Source organism: Salvelinus sp. IW2-2015, linkage group LG11 (assembly GCF_002910315.2).
Source record: "Salvelinus sp. IW2-2015 linkage group LG11, ASM291031v2, whole genome shotgun sequence".
In the NCBI taxonomy this organism is placed as follows: Eukaryota; Metazoa; Chordata; class Actinopteri; order Salmoniformes; family Salmonidae; genus Salvelinus; species Salvelinus sp. IW2-2015.
Window position 1 is genome coordinate 29743406 of NC_036851.1, and position 23019 is coordinate 29766424.

A 23019-nucleotide genomic window follows, 5' to 3' on the forward strand; every position below is an offset into this window, starting at 1 on the left:
CATTATTGTCTTTTATCATAAACTGCCATACAAACAGATGCAGCCAACTGCTAATGTTCCACAAGCTCAACAGAATTATTCCCCCTTTTCAGGGAATTCATCCTCACCTCCACTCTCTCACAGCCCTCGATGCTGTCCTTCGTCTCTGGGGTTGTTTGTTTTGTAAAGTTTCATACTTTGTTTGTACCAGTAGACTTTCTCAGCTCTTGTCTCTGTGGTGTTCTGTTCATTGGTGCATCTAGCACTACCAAGCTGTGACACACAGAACCTGTACATTTCTTTGTTCTTTCTGAAGCAATGTTCTCCCTTTAGTGACTGAAAACTAAATAAAATACAATAATTAAATAGCAGCCTCTGTCTGTTCTTGTGTGTGCATAAATCTATCAAAGCATTTCAAACTGTGCCAAGTTATACTACAAATGTGAGGAACATCTAAAAGCTGAAGGAAGTTTGCATTAGATAGCAAATCTCTCTCTCATAAAATTCTTTGTGATCTGATAGGGGTGTTAGTTGGCTGACTGTGTTTGAGCAGCAGAGTTTAGCCACTTTGTGTTTGGGAAAGTTTATTTTCTTGAATGTATTTGCCATTTCAGTCAATGAGGAGCACAATCTCTGCAGATTTTGGTTTGTTAAAAGTTTTTTCTTGATAGTCCTTGGTAGTAATAATCCATTCAGGTAATTTTGTACAAAATCAAGGTTTTAGGAATGGAATTTAGATTTGCATTGAAGGTTTTGATGTAGAGGGTAGTATCCGCTATACGTCCTTACAAAAAAATCCATGTTTATCTATATTTTGACACACAGAACCTGTACATTTTGTGTAAATAGCAAATGTTCTGAAGCAACGTTCTACCTTTAGTGACTGAAAACTAAATAAAATACAATAATTAAATAGCAGCATCTGTCTGTTCTTGTGTGTGCATAAATCTATCAAAGCATTTCAAACAGTGCCCAGTTATGCTACAAATGTGAGGAACATCTAAAAGCTGAAGGATGTTTGCATTAGATTGCAAATCTCTCGCTCATAAAACAATGAGGGAGTTCTACAGACTTCACTCTTTTTTTCATAATTTTATGAAGCAAAACCCCTGTCCTGGGAATATCTTAGTTTCAGTCATGCCTGTGAATCGAGTATTCTAACCTAACTATTCATACGTATTACTACTCTAAACATATTCACAGATGTTCTCTAGTGAACTGAATGACATGACAATGACAGAAAATGTACCTCCTTATCTCAACACAGTTTTGCCAATGGAGTTGGACATGGCTCAGGTCATTAGCTAATTGACATGAATGAACAAATAGCTTTTTCTAACAACACAACTCCTGGGACTGGGAGTGAAAAAAACAACGTATTAACTATTTGTTAACAGGATATTAACATGTTACCGGCCAGCTTGTTGGCAGAATGCATCAGAGCTCTAGGACCCTTCTTGCTCATGTTTTGTAAACACAACACTTACTTTTTCCACATTTTGTTGCGTTACCGCCTGCATTAAACATTTGTGTCACTGATCTACACACAATACCCCATAATGACAATGAAAATGTTTGTTTGCAGAATTTTTTACATTTTTATAAAAAAATGTTGAGCTAAAATGTCTTGAGTGAATAAGTATTCAACCCCTTTGTTACGGCAAGCCTAAGTAGGTTCAGTAGCAAAAATGTGCTTAACAAATCACATAAAAAGTTGCATGAACTCATTCCGTGTTCAATAATGGTGGTTAATATGATTTTGGAATGACTACTGCATCTCTGTACCCCACACATACACTTACTTATCTGTAAGGTCCCTCAATCGGGTAGGGCATTTCATGCACAGATTCAACCACACAGACCAGGGAGGTTTAACAATGCCTCACAAAGGGCACTGATTGCTACATTTTATTTAACCTTTATTTTGATGTGTAAAAATGTATTAAAAAACAGGTGCTGAATATCCCTTTGAACATGGTGAAGTTATTAATTAGGTTTAAAATGGTGTATGAATAAACCCAGTCACTACAAAGATACAGGCGTCCTTCCTAACTCAGTGGTGGCTGCATCATGTTATCGGTATGCTTGTCATCAGAGGGGATTAAGTAGTGTCTTAGGATAAAAAGAAACACAATACAGCTATAAGCACAGGCAAAATCCTAGAGGAAAACCTGGTTCAGTCTGCTTGCCAACAGACACTAGGAGACAAATTCACCATTCCTCTCCGGCAACTGAGTTAGGAAGGACGCCTGTATCTTTGTAGTGAGTGGGTGTATTGATACACCATCCAAGTGTAAAGGGAAAGGGATATTCAATCTCTCTGCTACCGATCTACCAATAGGTGCCAAGAATATATAACCTAATAAGCAACTAATTCTAAAACACTGAGAAATATAATCGATTAAAAATTACATGACCATCCCCTAGATTAGATTAGATTTTTAGTCATTTAAATGGCACACGCGGGGAGCCCAGCCAACAGCGAGCTGCAGTAATCCAGACAGGAGAGGATCTATCTGATGGTCTGCCAGGTAGGCGGAGATTGTCTTTTCAGACAACACTCTGCCTCCCCGGGGTGCGGGGCTTCTGAATCAAGTGCACCAACCTGGAACAGCACAACACAAATAACAAAGAAAAGTAGCGCAGGCCTGTTTGGTGATCAACTAGGAATGCCTTGATGATCGACCAGTCAATCACAATCATCCGGTTAGTGATCACTGCCCTATGGTGTGGAGCAGCCGAGGGAGTTTCTTTCTTCAAAAACATAGACTACATGACAAATTGTATGATCATTGGGGCAGGGGGGGACAATGCAAATAGTCTGGGTAGTCATTTGATTAGCTGTTCAAGTCTTATTGCTTGGGGGTAGAAGCTGTTAAGAAGCCTTTTGGACCTAGATTTGGTGCTCCGGGTACCGCTTGCCATGCGGTAACAGAGAGAACAGTCTATGACTAGGGTGACTGGAGTCTTTGAAAATTTTTAGGGCCTTCCTCTGACAAGGCCTGGTATAATAGAGGTCCTGGATGGCAGGAAGTTTGGCCCCAGTGATGTACTGGGCCGTACACACTACCCTCTGTAGTGCCTTGCGGTTGGAGGCTGAGCAGTTGCCATATCAGGCAGGGATGCAAACAGTCAGGATGCTCGATGGTGCAGCTGTAGAACTTTTTGAGGATCTGAGAATCCATGCCAAATCTTTTCAGTCTCCTGAGAGGGAATAGGCTTTGTCGTGCCCTCTTCACGACTGTCTTGGTGTGTTTGGACCATGATCATTTGTTGCTGATGTGGACACCAAGGAACTTGAAGCTCTCAACCAGCTCCGTCGATAAGAATGGGGTGTGCTCGGTCCTCCTTTTCCTGTAGTTCACAATCATCTCCTTTTTCTTGATCACACTGAGGGAGAGGTTGTTATCCTTGCACCACATGGTCAGGTCTCTGACCTCCTCCCTATAGGCTGACTCGTCATTGTCGGTGGTCAGGCCTACCACTGTTGTGTCATCAGCAAATTTAATGACAGTGTTGGAGTTGTGCAGTAATGAGTGAACAGGGAGTACAGGAGGGGACTGAGCACGCACCCCTGAGGGGCCCCCGTGTTGAGGATCAGAGTGGCGGATGTGTCATTACCTACCCTTACAACCTGGGGGGCAAAGTACTGACATGTTTTTTTGAATTGAGAGACAAGCTTAAAGTTTTCTTTACTGACCATCATTTTCACTTGTCTGGCCGCTTGCATGATGATGAGTTTCTCACATGACTGGCCTATCTGGGTGATATTTTTTCTGTCCTGAATGACCTGAATCTAGGATTACAGGGACACTCCTCAAATAGTCCCTGTAAATCCTGGATTCAGATCAGAAAAATATCCTCTCCTGTTGTCCTGGTTTCCAATGGTTTGCAGAAGAGGATGTCTTCCTTAATTGACCACCCATAAATGTAACGGACATATACCAAGAGCTGTGCCAGGCCCTGCCATGTCACTTATGCGTCGTGAAACAGTGTTGTTTAATGAAGGCACTGTCTGTCTAGTTTTTTTGGCCTTTCCCCCCCCAGTATTGTCCCAGCCATATCCGCAGCAGCAGGAAGAATTAAGTCCTCTACAATAATATGGAGCTTGCCTGTCCTAGCCATTCAGTAGCTCACCATATAAGACGCTTTTAGCCCCTTCTTATTAATGGTATCTGTTGCTTTTATACATGTCTTAATACTCGAAAGTAGTCTTAATTCCGTGGCTTATTTTTTTTAATTGGCATGTTTCGTTTCTAAATGTTTGCCCTTGAGTGAAGGTTTCCAGCGAGAGAGTAACTGTTAATGTGATTGGATGTTAATTGTTTGACTAGGCTACCTGTATTTGACATTGTGTTATTTTGCCTAACACTAGATGGTTTAATTTGATTTTTGGCAGTGAAACAAGGCTACTCAGGCAAGAAAAAAACATCACCCAAATGTATAGCCCTGCTAGAAAATCTAAATGACTGTTTGAAAATGTGAATCACATTTTTATTTGGCATACCTCAGTTTGGGAATAGCTGTATTAGTGGATGGCAGTGGATCAGCAGGCTCTGTTACCTCATCATTCACTCCTAATAACTGACAGTGAGGACATGGAGATCTCCCATCTCATTTCCTGTTTACATAAGACAGACACCAGAGACGCATTCAACCCTGCGATTCTTTCACCACTGCCCTGCATGTCCACCTTACAAACACACACAGACATACAATGATTCAGTCCACACGGGAATACCTCCCACATCACTGCTCTGGCATCTGCCTGGCTACCAGACACACACGAGTCACCATCCTCTGGGACCCTGCTGACATTACACACTTCCTCCTCCAGGAAACTCACGTTTCTGCCGCACTGCCTGCCTCAGTCAGTCAAAAGTTTTAGAACTACACATTCAAGGGTTTTTCTTTATGTTTACTATGTTCTACATTGTAGAACAATAGTGAAGACATCAAAATTATGAAATAATGTAGTATGCAAAAAAAACAAAAAAAAGTGTTACACAATTCAAAACATATTTTATATTTGTGATTCTTCAATGTAGCCACCCTTTACCTTGATGACAGCTTTGCACACTTGGCATTCTCTCAACCAGCTTCATGAGGTAGTCATCTGGAATGCATTTCAATTAACAGGTGTGCCTTGTTAAAAGTTAATTTGTGGAATTTCTTTCCTTAATGAGTTTGAGCCAAGCAGTTGTGTTGTAACAAGGTAGTGGTGGTATATAGAAGATAGCCCTATTTGGAAAAATAACGTCCATATTATGGCAGGAACAGCTCAAATAAGCAAAAAGAAACGACAGTCCGTCATTACTTCAAGACATGTTCAGTCAATCAGAAAAATGTCAAGAACTTTGAACGTTTCAAGTGCAGTTGCAAAAATCATCAAGCGCTATGATGAAACTGGCTCTCATGAGGACCTCCACTGGAAAGGAAGACACAGAGTTACCTCTGCTGCAGAGTATAAGTTCATTAGTTACCAGCCTCAGAAAGTGCAGCCCAAAAAAATGCTTCTCAGAGTTCAAGTAACAGACATCTCAAAAGCAACTGTTCAGAGGAGACTGCATGAATCAGGCCTTCATGGTTGAATTGCTGCAAAGAAACCACTACAAAAGGACACCAATAAGAAGAGACTTGCTTGGGCCAAGAAACATGAGCAATGGACATTAGACCAGCGGAAATCTGTCCTTTGGTCTGATGATTCCAAATTGGTTCCAACCACCATGTCTTTGTGAGACAATAGGTGAACAGATCCACATGTGTGGTTCCCACCCTGAAGCATGGAGGTGATGGTGTTATGGTGCTTTGCTGGTGATACTGTCAGTGACTTATTTAGAATTCAAAGCAGACTTAACCAGCATGGTTACCACAGCATTCTGCAGCGATACGCCATCCCATCTGATTTGCACTTACTGGGACTATTTGTTTTTCAACAGGACAATGACCCAAAACACACCACCAGTCCGTAAGGGCTATTTGACCAAGGAGCATCAGATGACCTGGCCCCCACAATCACCCGACTGCAACCCAATTGAGATGGTTTGGGATGAGTTGGTCAACAGAGTGAAGGAAAAGCAGCCAACAATTGCTTAGCATATGTGGGAACTACTTCAAGACTTTTGGAAAAGCATTCCAGGTGAAGCTGGTCGAGAGTATACAAAGCTGTCAAGGCAAATGGTGGTTACTTAAATCAATATATTTTAGATTCTAACACTTTTTTGGTTACTACACGATTCCATGTGTAATTTCATATTTGTCTTCACTATTATAATATAATGTAGAAAATTGTAAAAATAAATTAAAAACCCTTGCATGAGCAGGTGTCCAAACTTTTGACTGGTACTGTAATTCAATGCGTCAGGAGATGCTAGAGAGTGCATGAAGGACATCTGGAAGCTGAGAAACAGAAGGGCCAGAGAGTCCCTTCATTGGCCTAATATAAATTCTGGCATTGAGCAAATGGTGGGAAATTGTGACACATCTCAAATTTAATTATAGACAATCTAAGGAGCCCATGCCTATGAGAGTGGTACCCACCACAGCCTGATAAAAAGGTTGGAGGCGACTTGTTTCAATGCAATGGTAAGGACTATTTGTTGACTTGACTACTTGTCAAATTACCCTGAAATTGCACTCTTGTCCAGCACTACCGCAAAGACCCATTTTGCATTAGATTTTTCCCCCCTCGTTCAGACAACTTCTAGTCTGCTATATCCTAAAAGTAACAAAGGCTTAAAAAATGTGTGCAAATCGTGAAGACTTAATTGTAAAAAAAAAAAAGAAAAGTAGCAGTGGGACTGATCCATACCCAGGCTTTGTCTTACAGAGCAGCGCTCTTGGAATGTGGACGGTCACCTGCAGAAATCCTAATGGGATGCAAGTTGCGTTCCAGGTTGCCTATTCTCTTCCTGAATGACTGCCCATTAGCTGTGCAGGATAGGGCCCTGCGATTAAAGGCAAGACAAAAACTCTATGACAAAACTGCTAGTGTGTTGTCACCATTGGCAACTCAGGATGTGGTTTGAATTCGGGGTCCGGATTCATGGGATAGAAAGGCTACTGTATTGGAGGTGGTTGCGCCTCAGTCATATACAGTCAGGACAGAAGATTGGGCTGTGTATTGGCGCAATAGACAAAGCCTTTTGAGGACGCTCAGGACAGGCATACTGCTACTAGACACAGGAAAAAATAAAGGAGAACAAGTGGGGATGTTTCTGTGACACAAGGTACTGGGAGTATGACAGAGTCGGACAGTGCCTCAGAACCAGCGCAGGTCTAGTAGGTGAGCAGCCTCTAGTAAAGATGAAGTTAAGCATATTGCTTACTTAAATCATTAAACCGGTTCAACTGGGAATCATTCAGGCTTTTCAGTCATCCCTCTAAATCAGACAGTTCATAACTCAGTTTTGACTTAGTCACATCGACAGGAGTTGTCACTGAAAGTGCTAAACACCACCGGTTTTATACAAGTGCCTCTTTATTCACATCAAAAAAGACAATGCTATGACTAGCTACATGCAGAAAAATATTAAAGGGATACCTCAGGATTTTGTAAATGAGGCCCTTGCTCTACTTCCCCAGAGTAAGTCTACAGGTATCTAAGGTTAGTTAGCATTGGTTCGCAAAACTACCTCTGAATTCCTTCATACCGACCAAAGACCTAAAAATGGTATCCACTAGTTAAATCAAACTCCGGGGAAATAGAGCAAATCATTGCCAAATCTAAGTATCCCTTGAAGCATAATGTTTTGGGGCCAATACTTGTTCTAGAATACTGTCAATTCACAATGACCGGTCGTTGTTATAAATGACAAATAAGCAGAAAGTCATATCAAAGCATTATATTCACAAAGCTGAGCGTTGGTGACGCCAGCCTTGCTCAACTTGAAGCCAATTAGGGACTGAGCCCCCCAAAAATATTCTGGTGCGCTCTTTAAAGGTAACATATTAAATGTATTTTCTTTTAACACTTAAAAAAAACATAAAAATCCCAATTCATAGATGAAAATGTTGACCCATTGTCCAAGTATCCACCATGAGTAAAGTCGATCAGTCAGTCTTCTGTCCACTCAGTCCTGGCGAGTCTGTCGCAGTCCTGGTGTTGCCCATGGCCGACAGACAGTGCCCAGTCATTGTGCAGTGTCATGGTCTCCATTACGCGTCAGAGTGGAAGCTGTAGGGTCTTCACACCAGCTGTACAGATGCAGCCTGGAGATAACCCTGCAGGTACTGGAGGGCCTCAGCATTCAGGCTGGTGCTCAACATAGAGAGGACCTGCCATTGGGGAGAACAGGAGAGATTTACTCAATCGGCAATGACTAAAATGTAAGCATCTATATACACACTACACAAAATAAACAACTATTTGCAGTCTAAGCATGTACAATGTACCGCTGACAGCATGTGTTCGAATCCGACCCACTGCTCTTTCAGCACTCTCGTGTCTACCTTTCACCTCTAAACATACTAAATAGTTACAAAAATAGAACATTCAGTCATTGGCAATCTAGGAGCCAAAATGTTGTACACTCACTGCTTTTCCTGGGGCCGCACACCGTCTATGCTGCACTAGAGCACCTTAGGCACTCCACTGAGTGGCTGGCTCAGTCGGCTGGGGCTTTACTTTTATAAGTAAGCATTGTCCGAGACAAAGGACCATAGGACAGGAGCCCATCTCCTGTATCTATAGCGTGAGGCAGCTTGTTGTATAAGCACACACCTTTGACAGAACACTAATGTGTCGCAGGGTATCACCCCCAAAACATATCCTTCATTTTTTGTAGTATTTGGTATGACTTGACTGGGTATCGAACCCCACACCTTCCAATCCCAGAGCAGACACTAACCACAAGGCCACGGAGCTGGTGTTTAACTTATACCATTTTGTTTTGAACTCTGCTTAAAACTGAACGACTGACTCATATGAAGCGAGTAGAAGATTAGAACGCAAGGTGGATGTGCCATCTCTTGTAGCCTTGCTGTATAGATGTTCCTGCTATAAGGAGTGATTTAGCCAAGAGCCCCAATGCCTCTAAACATAGCCTAGTATTCATCTATTTTAATATATAAAAACTTACCCGTCCAGGACAGGCAGTGGAGAGCTTGTGGAGGGACTGAGCTAGCAGAATCTTGGGGTTGCTGACAGCGTCGCCGATGGGGTCGTGCTCCTTCTTCCCAGCAAAGGCCAGCTGGGAGAAAGCCGTCTGGTAACCGGCCGTGTCCTCAATGTCAATGAAGTGCTCATCGTCAGGGATGCTGTCATCCTCTGGCAGCTCAAACAGACCAATCAGGGCCTGGAGCAGGGGGGTCCTAAAGAGTAAACAATTTAGCAGACCATTAATTTACTAGAAACACTGAAAAGTGTGATAATACTTCAGGACCGTTTCGCACCAGAGTTTGGTGTACTCGGTGTCCATCATTGCCGGGCACTCAGTGAGGATCTTGGTGATGCCCACGGCACAGATCTTCTTCTCCACTGGTCCAGACACCTTCTGCACCTCTGGAATGACTATCTTCTCCAGCACCATGCCAAACATCCTACAAGAGAGAAGACCAAGCACTGAGAATACCTTTGCGCATGCCTATCAGAATAATTACGGACTATGATTAAACTTCCAGGCTTATCCTTTCACATATATGACATGGTTGGCCTTTAAAACCAAAAGGGACAACTGACTGGCTTGTGTTAGCGAGGAGATCATCTGCACACTCAGCTTTAAGGCTATACTAATGAACATATCAATGATGGAAAACACATCAAACATGTCAGTCTCATTTCATCTGACAAGAGACACTTACTTTGGCTGTATGCTGTCAAAAATCTCCTGCAGAGCAATGGCTCCATACTTGACACCATACAAATTGATAAAAACCATGAAACCTATGGAAAAGAGGACCTTTGAAAATGTGCAGCATTGAGAGATCAGAGCAACACTAAGTACATTTTAAAACTAGGCTAATACAATCAGACACTGTTGTTATGCCAGCATGACAAAGACCAAGAGGATGTGTGTGCAGTTTCAATTGTACTTCAAAATAAACAACGTCAACATTATTTTTAAGCTGTACTCACTCTTGATGAACTTGGTCGTTTTGGAGCTCTGCAGTCTCTGGAAGAGTAGAATGAAGATCTGTTTCCTGTACTGAACAATGGACTCCCTGAGAGAGAGCGAGCAAGACAACTCATAATACACCCGCCATGTCAATTACATACAAGGTCCTTAATTTAGTTATCAGATAGACAAGTGGAGGTGGTCGACTCACGTGGGCATGTGCTCTATGATGCTGTTCATCAGGTAGAAACCTTGGTGGTCATTGGCCTTGGAGGCTATGAGCTTCTGGAAGACTCCTAGCAGACCAGGCTGTACAGGGAGAGCAGTTTAACGGCAGATTATCACAACTAACCAATTGCACACCTCAGTTAAATTAAAACTGGTAGGTTACAGAATATTATGTACAGTAAGAGTCCTTTTACCAACATGCCCCCAGATGTTACTCACTATTTTGTCAGCAGCAGAGCTGGCTATGGTGGCAGCCCCCTTCTCCAGGTAGGCCTGAAGCAGGCGCACCAGAGGGGGGATGTTGCCAGTGCGTTCCCAAAGCACGGGCTGCAGCAGGTGGGGGAACAGGGCCATGTAGGAGTTGGGGATGGAGCTGGTGTGGATCTCCAGAAGCAGAGACATCACCTGGAACACGTAGGGCACAAACTCTGCAACAACAGAAGGGGGGAAGGTTGATGTAAGAAGGGCAATGTGTAGTTTGTCAAGCTTGCATACATGCAGTTCAGAGGATGGCTCCACAACCCCTTCAGAAGGGGTGATGTCAATGCTCGTTTTAACCTGGAAGCACCCCACTTCCTGTTGAACGAGGGAGAGCTTGGTTTGTTGTTTTGGAAAGTCCATTGAAAAAGTTGTTACTAGCTAGCTACCTTTTTAGTTTGGATCCCGCAAAACAGTTGGCATCAGTAGCTGGGACCACTATGTGTCCAGTGATCCTGCCGACCAAGGACAGGTCTGAGGAGCGGTTTGGTGTAGCAGCTAGCCTAGCTGCCTATCAAGCTAGAAGTTTTTTTTTGAGGGCTTGAACGCGGCCCACGACGTGGTAAGCCAGTGGCTGGGACCGCGAACTGTCCCGGAATGGTTGTTTGTTGCTGTTTTCAAGCTTCCCTGCGACCTGCCCTGCCTGGAACTGTGAGGAGTAACAGCATAACCTACATTGCTACCATGACAAAGACCAAAGCCGGTGGGACTATTGTTGGACAGTGGTGTCTATCACAGATAAAATCTCTTAAAACAAACAAAAATAATTCTACAAGTTACTACAACAAGAAAATAGCTTCAAGTGTTTTGTCCAAATACTGGTGGAGTCAACTAATAACAGAACGGTTAACCTGACCAGAGAGGTCCATGTACTGAAGAACAGTTAGCAGTTCGATGAATTTAAACAGGAGAACGGCAAAATAACAGCAAACAGTAACATATTGAAAGAGGACATTGGTTTTGTATGTGAACCCATGATAACAGAGAAATCAGATTCTCTCGAGGGACAATCAAGGCAGAACATGGCGGTGGAAGGAATTACAGAATTTCCACTAGACCTAAACGGAGTGTAATGAAAAAGTGAGGGAAATGATCTGAGAAACTGAAGCTGGACCACAGGAAGATTGAAGTGTAGCGTGCCCACAGTACTGGAAAACCCACCACCGGCACAGGTGACATGCCCGATACTGGTCAAGTTCCTGAGGTTCAAGGACAAGGTACCTGTTCTGGAAAGAGCCAAGAAATTTAAAAAGAACGTACAGTATAATCTTCCCCAACAAGGACTATCCTGAAACTGTGCCAGAAAAGGAAAAAAACTTATCCCAGCCATGAAAGCTGCCAGAAAATGTGGGGACATTGCATACATCGGCTAGGACAGGGTTATTGTCCACCCGCACTCCCAAAGGCCGAGAAGGGATGAGAGCACCAAGCCTATGGTTTCGTAGCTTCACCATAGCAACTGACTTATGGACTGCTGAATGTATATTTTCTATTGCACACCTACTCGTTTCAATTGCACACCTACTCATTCCAGGGTTCTATATTTGTTACAATTTTCCACATTGTAGAATAGTGAATAACTATAAACACATGTAAATCATGTAACAAAAAAAGAAGTGTTAAACTAATCAAAATATATTTTAGATTCTTCAAAAAGTAACCACCCTTTGCCTTGAGAGCTTTGCACTCTCTCAACCAGCATCACCTGGAATGCTTTTCCAGTCTTGAGAAGTTTCCACATATGCTGAGCACTTGTTGTCTGCTTTTCCTTCACTCTGCAGTCCAACTCATCCCAAACCATCTCAATTGGGTTGAGGTCAGGTGATTGTGGAGGCTAAGTCATCTGATGCACCACTCCATCACTCTCCTTCTTGGTCAAATAGCCCTAACACAGCCTGGAGGTCTGTTGGGTCATTGTTCTGTTGGAAAACAAATGTTAGTTCCACTAAGCACAAACCACATGGGATGGCATATCGCTGCAGAATGCTGTGGTAGCCATGCTGGTTAAGTGTGCTTTGAATTCTAAATAAGTCAGTTTTACCAGCAAAGCACCCCCACACCACCTCCTCGCTTCACGGTGGGAACCACACATGTGGAGATCCGTTCACCTACTCTGCTTCTCACAAAGACACATCTCAAATTTGGATGCCTGTGTTTCTTAGCCCAAGCAAGTCTCTTCTTATTGGTGTCCTTTAGTAGTGGTTTCTTTGCAGCAATTCGAACATGAAGGCCCGATTCACACAGTCTTCTCTGAACAGTTGATGTTGAGATGAGTCTGTTACTTGAACTCTGTGAAACATTTATTTGGGCTGCAATTTCTGAGGCTGGTAACGATTGAACTCATCCTCTGCAGCAGTGGTCCTCATGAGAAACAGTTTCATCATTGCTCTTGGTTTTTGCAACTGCACTTGAAACATTCAAAGTTCTTGACATTTATGGATTGACTGACCTTCATGTCTTAAAGTAATGATGGACTGTCGTTTCTCTTTGCTCATTTGAGCTGTTCTTGCCATAATATGGACTTGGTTTTATACCAAATAGGGCTATCTTGTCACAACACAACTGACTGGCTCAAACGCATTAAGGAAAGAAATTCCACAAATTAACTTTGAACAAGGCAAAGCTGTTAATTGAAATGCATTCCAGGTGACAACCTCATGAAGCTGGTTGAGAGAATCCCATGAGTGTGCAAAGCTGTCATCAAGGCAAAGGGTGGCTACTTTGAAGAATCTCAAATAAATTGATTTGTTTAACACTTCTGGTTACTACATGATTCCATGCGTGTTATTTCCTTGTTTTGATGTCTTCACTATTATACTACAATGTAGAAAATAATAAAAATAAAAACCCTGGAATGAGTAGGTGTGTGTCTAAACTTTTGACTGGTACTGTATGTAAAACAAGTAATTATGTTTTTCATTTTATAACCCGTTTTCGCTTTGTCATTATGGGGTAGGGCTCCCGAGTGGCGCAAGAGGTGTCACAAGTCTCTGGTTCGATTTCAGAATGTATCACATCCGGCCGTGATTGGGAGTCCCATAGGGCGGCGCACAGTTGGCCCAGCGTCATCCGGGTTTGGCTGGGGTAGGCCATTACGGTAAATAAGAATTTGTTCTTTATCCACTTACATTTAAAAATGTAGTGTGTAGATTGATTAAATACATTTCCCCCCCTAAATTTTAGATAAACTTTTTATGGCTGCAGGGGCAGTATTGAGTAGCTTGGATGAAAGGTGCCCATTTCAAACAGCCTGCTCCTCAGTCATAGTTCCTAATATTTGCATATTATTAGTATTGGATAGAAAAAACTCCAAAGTTTCTAAAACTGTTTGAATTATGTCTGTGAGATTAACAGAACTCATATTGGCAGGCAAAATCCTGAGTTGAAATCAAAACAGGAAATCAGAAATCTGAGCTTGTCTGTATTCACCAGAGTCCTTTAAGAAATCCAATTGAGTTATGACTGATGTTGCACTGCCTAGGGGTTCCACTAGATGTCAGCAATCAATAGAAATTCCAATGAGACTTCTATGATGTTGTAGGAGAGAGCAGAATCAGTCAGGTGTCCATCAAGCAGCCATGCGCTGCTCATGCCTTTTCCTCATGCAAGGCACTGACGTTCCATTGGTTCCATTGCTCACGCAGACAAGGAATACTCCGGTTGGAACTTTATTGAAGCTATATGTTAAAAACATCCTAATGATTGATTCAGTACTTAGTTTGAAATGTTTCTTTGACTGGTAATATCACATTTTGAAGTTTTGTCCAATATAACGCTGACCAGAATTAGCGTTTGGATATGTAAACCAGACACGCTAACAAAAGAAGGTATTTGGACATAAATAACAGATTTTTTCGAACAAAACAAACATTTATTGTGGACCTGTGATTCCTGGTGTGCTTTCTGATCCTAATCAACAAAGGTAATGGAATATTTATCATGTATTGTATTGTTTATAGTGACGCTATCTTTGCAGCTGTGGTATGCTACTTTGAGCGCCGTCTCAGATTATAGCGTGCAATTATTTTGGGGTAAAGTCTTTTTGAAATCTGACATAGCGGTTGCATTAAGGAGAGGTATATCTATAATTCAATGTGTATAACTTGTATTATCATCTATATTTATGATGAGTATTCATGTTGAAACGATGGGCTATGCAAAGTCACTTGTAGCCTCTTGTAGCCTCAATGTAAACTCAGATTTTTTGATATAAATATGAATTKAATCAAACAAAACATGCATGTATTGTGTAACATGAAGTCCTATGAGTGTCATCTGATGAAAATAATCGAAGGTTAGTGATTCATTTTATCTCTATTCTGGTTTTTGTGAAGCTATATTTAGCTGGGAAAAATGGCTGTGATTATTTTTGGTTTTGTGGTGACCTAACATAATCGTTTGTAGTGCTTTCGCTGAAAAGCCTATTTGAAATCGGACACTTTGCTGGGATTAACAAGATTACCTTTAAAATGATATAAGACACATGTATGTTTGAGGAATTTTAATTATGAGATTTCTGGTTTTTGAATTTGGCGCCCTGCACTTGGACTGGCTGTTGTCATATTGGTCCCGATATCGGGACTGCAGCCATAAGAGGTTTTAAGGCTGCAACGTAACAAAATGTGGGAAATGGGAAGGGGTCTAAATACTTTCCAATGCATTGTATATGCATGTACACACATACACTCAGAGCCATATCCCTGTAACGCTTAGAGAATATCTTATGTCAAGTGTTATTGCAGTGTTGTGGTTGCAGGTTCCCCTGGCACATCTAAAGTATTTTCCTTTTGTGGTGTTGCAATAGGCCACCAAGTGAAATGCTTGATAGCGTATGTGATGTAAACAGAGGTCCATTTCTTGGGGACCTGAATATTTAATCAAGCTGTCCACTCAAGAGGAAGCTTCTCACTAACCAGTGCCAGTAATCTGGTTCATGTTATTAAATTAATAAGGATTATCCGGACACTGCACTTGATGAATTTATGAAATTGCTTCTTCCAATTATTGATAAAGATGCACCTGTTCAGAAACTGACTGCTCCATGGATTGATGAGGAATTGAACAACTATGGTTGAAAGAGATATGGCAAAAGTGGCTAATAATTCTGGCTACACATCTGACTGCAAATTTAGAAATTATGTGACTAAAATCAACAAAAATAAAACTTTATTATAGCCAAGATCAATGACAAAGAATGAAAAAAATAAAATAAAATAACTTTAAATTATGGGCAGAAAGACAAATTCAACTCCATCTTTCATCGAATCAGATGGCTTATTCATCAAAACCTTTTGATGTTGCCAATTATTGAATTGTCAAAGTAGACAAATTTAGGCAGGAAATGCCAACAATGGAACAGTGAGCCATCATACTCACGCACAAAAAAATTGAATTAAAGAAAAGCATTGTAAGTTTGAATTTTGTCAATGTAGTGTGGGAGAGGTGGTACCGAGGACAGTAGTTGACTATAGCCACTCCTATCTGTCATATTTTTAATCTGAGCCTAGAGGAAAGTGTTCGTCCTCAGGCCTGATTTTTTGCTACCCAAGAGCGGCAAAGCGGCCTTACCTGGTTCTAACAGCAGACCTGCCAGCTCTTAGCAAACTGTAGGGGAAAAATATAGTTTGACCAAATACAATGCTATTTCTCTGCAAACAAAATAACAACCGACTTTGAGCATGCTTATAGAGAAAGGCACTCAACATGTACTGCACTGACACAAGTGACTGATAATTGGTTGGAAGAAATTGATAGCTGTACTGTTAGATTTCAGAGCAGCCTTTGATATTATTGACCATAACCGGTAGAGAAAAAGTATGCGTTATGGCTTTTCAACCTCTGCTCTGAATCCACAATATGGCAATCTATCGAAAGAACTGAGGGTTTTATTTAATTGAAGCTTCTCTTATGTCAAACATGTAAAGTGTGGTGTACAGTAGGGCAGTTCTCTAGGCCCTCTACTCTTTTCCATTTTTACCAATGACCTGCCACTGGCATTAAAGAAGGCATGTGTGTCCATGTATTCTGATGAGTCAACCACAGCTAATGAAGTCACTGAAACCCTTAAAGAGTTGCAGTGTGTTTTCGAATGGGTGGCCAGTAATAAACTGGTCCTGAACATCTAAAACTAAGAGTATTGTATTTGGTACAAATCATTCCTTAAGTTCTAGACCTCAGCTGAATCTGGTAATGCATGGTGTGGCTGTTGAACAAGTTGAGGAGACTAAATGACTTGGTGTTATCTTAGATTGTAAATGGTCATGGTCAAAACATTTAGATTCAATGGTTGTAAAGATGGGGAGATGGTCTGTCTGTAATAAAGAGACGCTCTGCTTTTTTGACACAACACTCCACAAAGCAAGTCTTGCAGGCTCTAGTTTTATCTTATCTTGATTATTGTCCAGTCATATGGTCAAGTGCTGCAAAGAAAGACTTAATTACCAAACATGGATTGAAAAAACAAATAAAGCAACACCTCAAGGCACAACGCCTCTCCCAAATGTGACCTACTTGTGTGTATGTACTGAGATGTGTAACTGATCGATGCACACACGTTAATGTTTTTAAATGTACATTTTTAAAAGTATTTTTTCGTTATGTGTCGAACCCCAATAAGACTAGCTATCGCCATTGTCGTCGGCTAATGGGGATCCCAATAAATAAAAATCATTCACCTTCCACTCACTTTCCTAGGCCTGTCCTACTAAGATAAGCAATCTTATGCTTAACATGGACTGCTGTAACCTGCTTCTTTCTAGGGTAAAGCCACATACCTTGTACGTCATTCTGTAGGATCTCAGTAAAGACTGGGAAGAGGGCCTCCTCAAAGCTGCCCACCGTGGTAGGGTTGGCCTTGCAGGTGATCCGGATAGACAGGCACAGGGATTCAAACAGGTAGTGGTTAAAGTGAGGCTTGCTGGGGTTCTGAAAGAAACACATGATACCGGTATATACAGCTGCCACTTGGACACAATGTAAGTCAGCTCATGTGTGTATGTATCTACCGCAGCACAGACAAGGGTGTGACCTACCTTGCTAACGAGGAGGAGCTTGTGAGTGAGCTGGCCAATCAGTGTAGGGATGTAAGGAACAATGGTCTCCTGCAGGAGGGAAAAGCTGCGCATGATGGCTGGAAAAGAATGAAGGAGATGTCAGTGTAGAAAACAAGGATTGTATACTCTGAAAAAACAAAAAAAGCATTGCCCACAAAAGCTTAAGTAACATGAGGTTGTCCGCAAACTCATGTCACCACAAAAGGATAGTTATCCTAGGATAGATAATAATTACCCTAGCCGCAAAAGGATAGTTAGACATATCACTAAAGCTATTTAAGTTATTAGCAGAGCAGTTAACCCTCAAACTCCATACCTTTCATGATATATTCGTTCTCTGATGAGCCAGGCAGAGCCAGGGCTTTGAACAGGTTGTTGAGCAGCTGTTCCGTGAAGGGGGCCATCTCTGTAGGAGTGATACTGAAACACATTGTGTAATGTTGGATAAGATAATCAACTATAGACTTAATGTAGCTGAGTAACTACTCACAGTGTGGAGTTGTTGGGGCCCCTCATGGTAAAGAGTCTCTCCAGGGCGTGGGCAGCGTAGGTGTGTTCCACTGTGCTCTCCGCCTGCAGGTGGGCCACAAGCAGAGGGACAGCCTGCAGCAGCTGCTCTTTGGGCAACTGGAAGACAAGAGGGGACAAAGGAGGACTGGATATTCACATGGCCCTCAAAGTGTTGATTTCAACCTTTAAGTAGGCTGAACTCATGACAGTGAATTTTCAGAGGAAAAAAAACATAAACAAAATCAAACCTGACTCCTGAAGATCATGACGTATTTGATGGCATCAGCCTTCAACACTGGAAACTCATTGACTAGAATAGAACAGAGTAAGCATGTTTGATAAAAGTGCAGATAAAGCAATCCACAGCTGTGATAATGAATTCATTAATCATTTGTTTATCCGTTCAACTTTATATGTACCGTTTTGGGAATTGAGGTCTGTGAGAATGTGGTTCACAAAGAATTCTGTGAGGTTCACCAACTCGTTAGCCTGCGTGATACCATGCTTAAAAAGATACACATTTTACATTACTCAATGTCTACTGCCATCATGTTTATAACCCAGCAATGCTACACAAACACAAAAATAATTATAACCATACTTTCGCTGTCTGGGCTTTAGAGGCCAGAGATGTGACCAGGTAGATGGCAGCGTCTTTGTGCTTCCAGTTCACCACTGGGTTCTTGGCATACTCCCCCAGCATGGAGTTCACATAGCCAGAGAAGATGGCTGTAACCGGGCCCTCAAAGAACTTACACAGGCCTCTCACTAAGTCACAAGCAGCCCTGCGCCGAGTGTCTATGTCTGCAGGGAGGAGACAGAACAGAGGGGTCAACAACCATATGCTTAAACAATACTCCAGCTCAATTTGTCTCATTGATGAGTTTACATTTTTGGGTTATTACCTGATCCTTCAAGATCTCTTCGGATGTATTCTTCAGAGTTATCCTCAAAAGCCTCCTCATCAGCACCTGGAACCAAAGAAATCTATGCATCAGTACCAGAGCCCATTATGCAGATATCTGCCATTAAAGTACAATGACATGTATTAAATACCCATGTATCCATTCATGCCCAAGACACTATTTCAGTCTCAACTCACTTCTGAACTCCATGTTAGGCACAATGACCTTCTCACAGATGCTGGTGAGTGTGTTCTGGTCCTCAAAAAGATGCTTGTAGTGGGGCCTTTCACACACAGATGCCAGGAACTGAATAGCATTGCTCACAAGCTATATCACAAAACAAAAAGGAGCAAATGTATTAGCAGGCGGTCCACATTATCTATTGATAAGGTACATGAATGTATCATCAGCAGCCTCACCAGATCATACTTGACCTCCTGGCCAGCGGAGACCAGCAGGTTCCAGATAGCAGTGACAAAGCGAGGCAGGTAAGGCTGGAACTCTTCATCGTACTTCTGGGCGTAAAGAGCAGTGTTGTCACAGATCTGAGATTTGAGCAGCTCCAGAAGACCTGCCTCCTCTTCATCCTGTTGGGTGAAAAAGACAAGGTTATCAAAGGTTGAATCAACTGATGCAGTAACTTGAACATTTTACAAGTGAAAGTCCACTCACATCTGTTTGTAGTAGCTTGTTATCCAAGGTCAACAAGTTATGGAAATTAGACATCCAGGTCTCCATGTTGTCCTCAAAAAACTCAGGAAGGTCCTGTGAAGGCAGTGAAAGTTGAAAAAATGAGATTAATTTCACTCCAGTGAAAAGAAGCACATGAAAATTCAGCAACATGCAGCAATGTCCTTGTGGTCATAAAGCAGATAAGATGCAGGTGGGGGACGCACCTGGAAGTTGAGACTGTAGAAGAGCTTTGAAATCAGAGTAAGGGACGAGAAGAGGATCTTCAAAGCGTTGATGTCCGTCGCATGGGTCTGACACAGCTCAATGGTGGCCTGAGAAACAATATACATGAATAGCAGACAATGACTTCCCATGTTTGAATAATTTAGGTCCTACAAACTAAAAGCAAGCGATGGGCAGTACCAATTTCAAGAACTTGTTTTTACTTGAAAAATATTTCAATTGTTAGGGTTGATTAACTCTGTAAACAATAACCTTGAAGAGTTCAGTCAGTGGACTCGCAAACGTGTCTAACACCAGTTTAATCTCCAGCCACAGCTCATTCGACTTAAACTCGTGTCGATACCTGGGAAAACAGAAGATCAGTGTTAACATCTTTAAAAACTAACCACAAAGACACCTATCATTAGAGGACCACATGTCATGCCCATGGTGATTAACCTCTTGAAAAGTGAGTGTGCGGTCCGGAGCACTCCGTTAATGATGTGGAAGTCTCCGCTCTGGAAGCGGGTCACCATCTCTGTCAAGAGGTCCGGCCACTTCATAGGGAAGTCCTCTCTGCCGATGATGCTGATGGCATCACTCAACTGTGGAAGAACAGTAAACACTAGAGTAAAACTAATACATCTATGGAAATGGCCCTTATTATTGTGTAAAAGGATTATCCTAAAGTATCGTGAACTCATGTAGATGGATTCCGAGAAAACCCGATTAAAGTAATTCAAACCAGCACACTGACTATGTACAATAGATAGGCAGGTAACAGGTCTTGCCTCTTGTGCAGACATACCTGTTTCTGAATCTGTTCAGGGCTGCTCAACATCAAATGTACAATGTTGGCCTTGATAGTGGTTCGGTCGGGATCTGAGATTTTGTTTGGTTCATCTTCAATCTGAAAGCGATATTAGGATACAAAGTAAGACTTGTCATGCCAACGTTGGGCTAACAATATTTGCACAACTCATAACACTTCGATTTGTTCAAATATTCAGGCAACCACTAACTTACTATGCGCCAGTTTCTCTTGATGTAGTTTTTGAAGGTGACAGCTGCACACACCCGGATCACGTTGTCTTGAGATTTCTCCAATAATGTAAGCAGCAATATCGGGTAGTTCTGGTTCCCTTCAACTGACTCAAGAAACTTTTCAGCTGGAAGAAATTAGGGAAATAAGAACATTCCAGTCAAGCAATGGGAAAATGAAAATAATGCCCAAAGTATGCATGTTCATAACATGACTGATCAGTGCATGGGTGTTTTAAATGAACATGCATTCTCCTCTGAGCTCCCATACCTGGACGTCTGACGGATGGATCCGGGTCCAGAGTTTTGCGCATAAATTCTGTGAGTGTCTGAAGGTTTCCATCATTCAGCTCCATGGTGCCCTAGAAAGAAAGTCAATCATTACATTAGACATAATAGTGATGGTCTCAACTAGCTGACTATTAGCTGATTAGATACAACTTTTTATTTAGTCACATTCACAGGTTCGCAGATGTAGTTGCAGTGTACAGGGAAATACTTAACTGCCGAGCTCCAACAGTGCAGGTGTGAATGATTGTCTTAACTACAAGTTGATGAGGAAAGGTTCAATTTTTAAAACGATAGAGGTACTTATTGTCATTCAGTGGCGTCTCCAGCTACCCACTTTCTAATCATGCGCAGTAACTTCACAACGACCCACTAATATTTCACCGCATGACGACGACACTTGAAGGCATAGATATTGATTGGCTGAATATAACTTTGACTAAGTTAAGCGGGCTGGCCTTGCATCATCTTTGTGATCCAATGGAATTCGTTATTTTCCAGAGGTCAGAAAATGTATCCAATCACAGTAAATTTGGGGCGGGACTTGGAGGCTGCAGTTAGTCACTAGCTAGCAATGTTAGCACTGTACTCTGGCATGGTGCTCATTCAAAATACCCACGTTTCACTAGTTTAGAAATGTAGGATAAAAAATATCCAACACTAGTTTCGAGGATATAAACGTAGCTACTGAATCACTGAGCATGTTAGTTAGTTTGGTAGCTAGCTAAGTTACTTAGTTAACTATAAGCATGCTAAACTAGCCATGGCTGTCTGGTAGGCCAGCAGTACTAGCAAAAATAGCCTGAATGACAGCCATGCCATGGCTAACTTAGAACGTCTTATTGCGCGTTAGTATCTGGTGTGCGTGTTACATTTGGGCGAATTAGTTAACGTTAGTTAGTTCTGAAATAATTTCCTGTAAAAAAACTAAGCCTATTCTGTAGTGTCCTCGCAACGCAGTGGCACTAACCCCTAATGCATGGTATAATACTATCTGTGAATGAATATTCTGCAAGTAACTAGCTAGCCATTTACCTAGCTTGCTAATGCTAATTACTTAACTTCTTACCTAGCTAAATTATCCACGATGGGGCAAATTAGAAATGGCTACGGCAGTTTTATATATCTCTACAAACTAGCCAACAATGTACATTCATATGTATCATTTGATAGAGCGACAAGATTACAAAGAGCTCTCATACCTTCTCTTGCTTTTTGTTGTCTCAGCCGGCGTCTGTGCTGTTATTCGCTGCTGCCGGACGAAATGGCTTTCAAAATTCTCAAGCCACTGGGTGGTCTGTGCACTGGGCGTGCGCAAACAAGTTTGGAAAACCACGCTGGAAAGAAGGGAATGGCATGGGCGAGTGTTCGGACGAGATTGTATATAAAATATTGACTAATGAATTGATCACAATTATTGATTGATCAAGTATGTTCACCTAGTCATTGGGATTGTTTGATCGTGCCTACTGCCTGATCTACAAATCACTTTCCATCATAAATAACTAGCCTACTCATCATTTGTAGATCAGTGATAATTTACCCAAGGTACATTACGGTTTTGATCCTCATAGTCAGGTCATGGAAGACCAAGGCTGCATTTAGACAGGCAGATGAATTCGGATCTTCTCTCACTAATTGGTATTTTGGCCAGTCACATCAGATCTTTTCCGCGTTGATCTGATTGGTTCAAAGACCAATTAGAGAAAAAATATCAGAATTGGTTAAACCAGCCTAATAGAACAACTTAAAGAAAAAACAATGTATGTTGGTTCCCCTTCTCTTGTCTGGTGCCGAGTCGCCAGACTC

At 41.8% G+C, this 23019-nt stretch overlaps 1 protein-coding gene across 1 annotated transcript; it reads right to left on the reverse strand.

The window, feature by feature from the left end:
• Positions 1 to 7752: 7752 nt before the first annotated feature.
• LOC111970137 (exportin-2) lies at positions 7753 to 22528 on the reverse strand. Its single transcript, XM_023996662.2, has 25 exons — positions 22413 to 22528; positions 21194 to 21284; positions 20908 to 21050; positions 20690 to 20791; positions 20341 to 20486; positions 20155 to 20245; positions 19884 to 19991; positions 19660 to 19752; positions 19407 to 19574; positions 19185 to 19314; positions 18988 to 19053; positions 18684 to 18886; positions 18502 to 18586; positions 18331 to 18392; positions 18063 to 18199; positions 17889 to 17992; positions 17552 to 17649; positions 17294 to 17444; positions 10482 to 10690; positions 10246 to 10343; positions 10055 to 10140; positions 9781 to 9862; positions 9373 to 9519; positions 9060 to 9291; positions 7753 to 8256 (listed from the first exon to the last, which is right to left on the reverse strand). Exons 2-25 carry the CDS (start codon positions 21276 to 21278, stop codon positions 8167 to 8169), a joined length of 2916 nt encoding a protein of 971 aa, XP_023852430.1. The 5' UTR covers positions 21279 to 21284; positions 22413 to 22528; the 3' UTR covers positions 7753 to 8166.
• Positions 22529 to 23019: the final 491 nt, after the last annotated feature.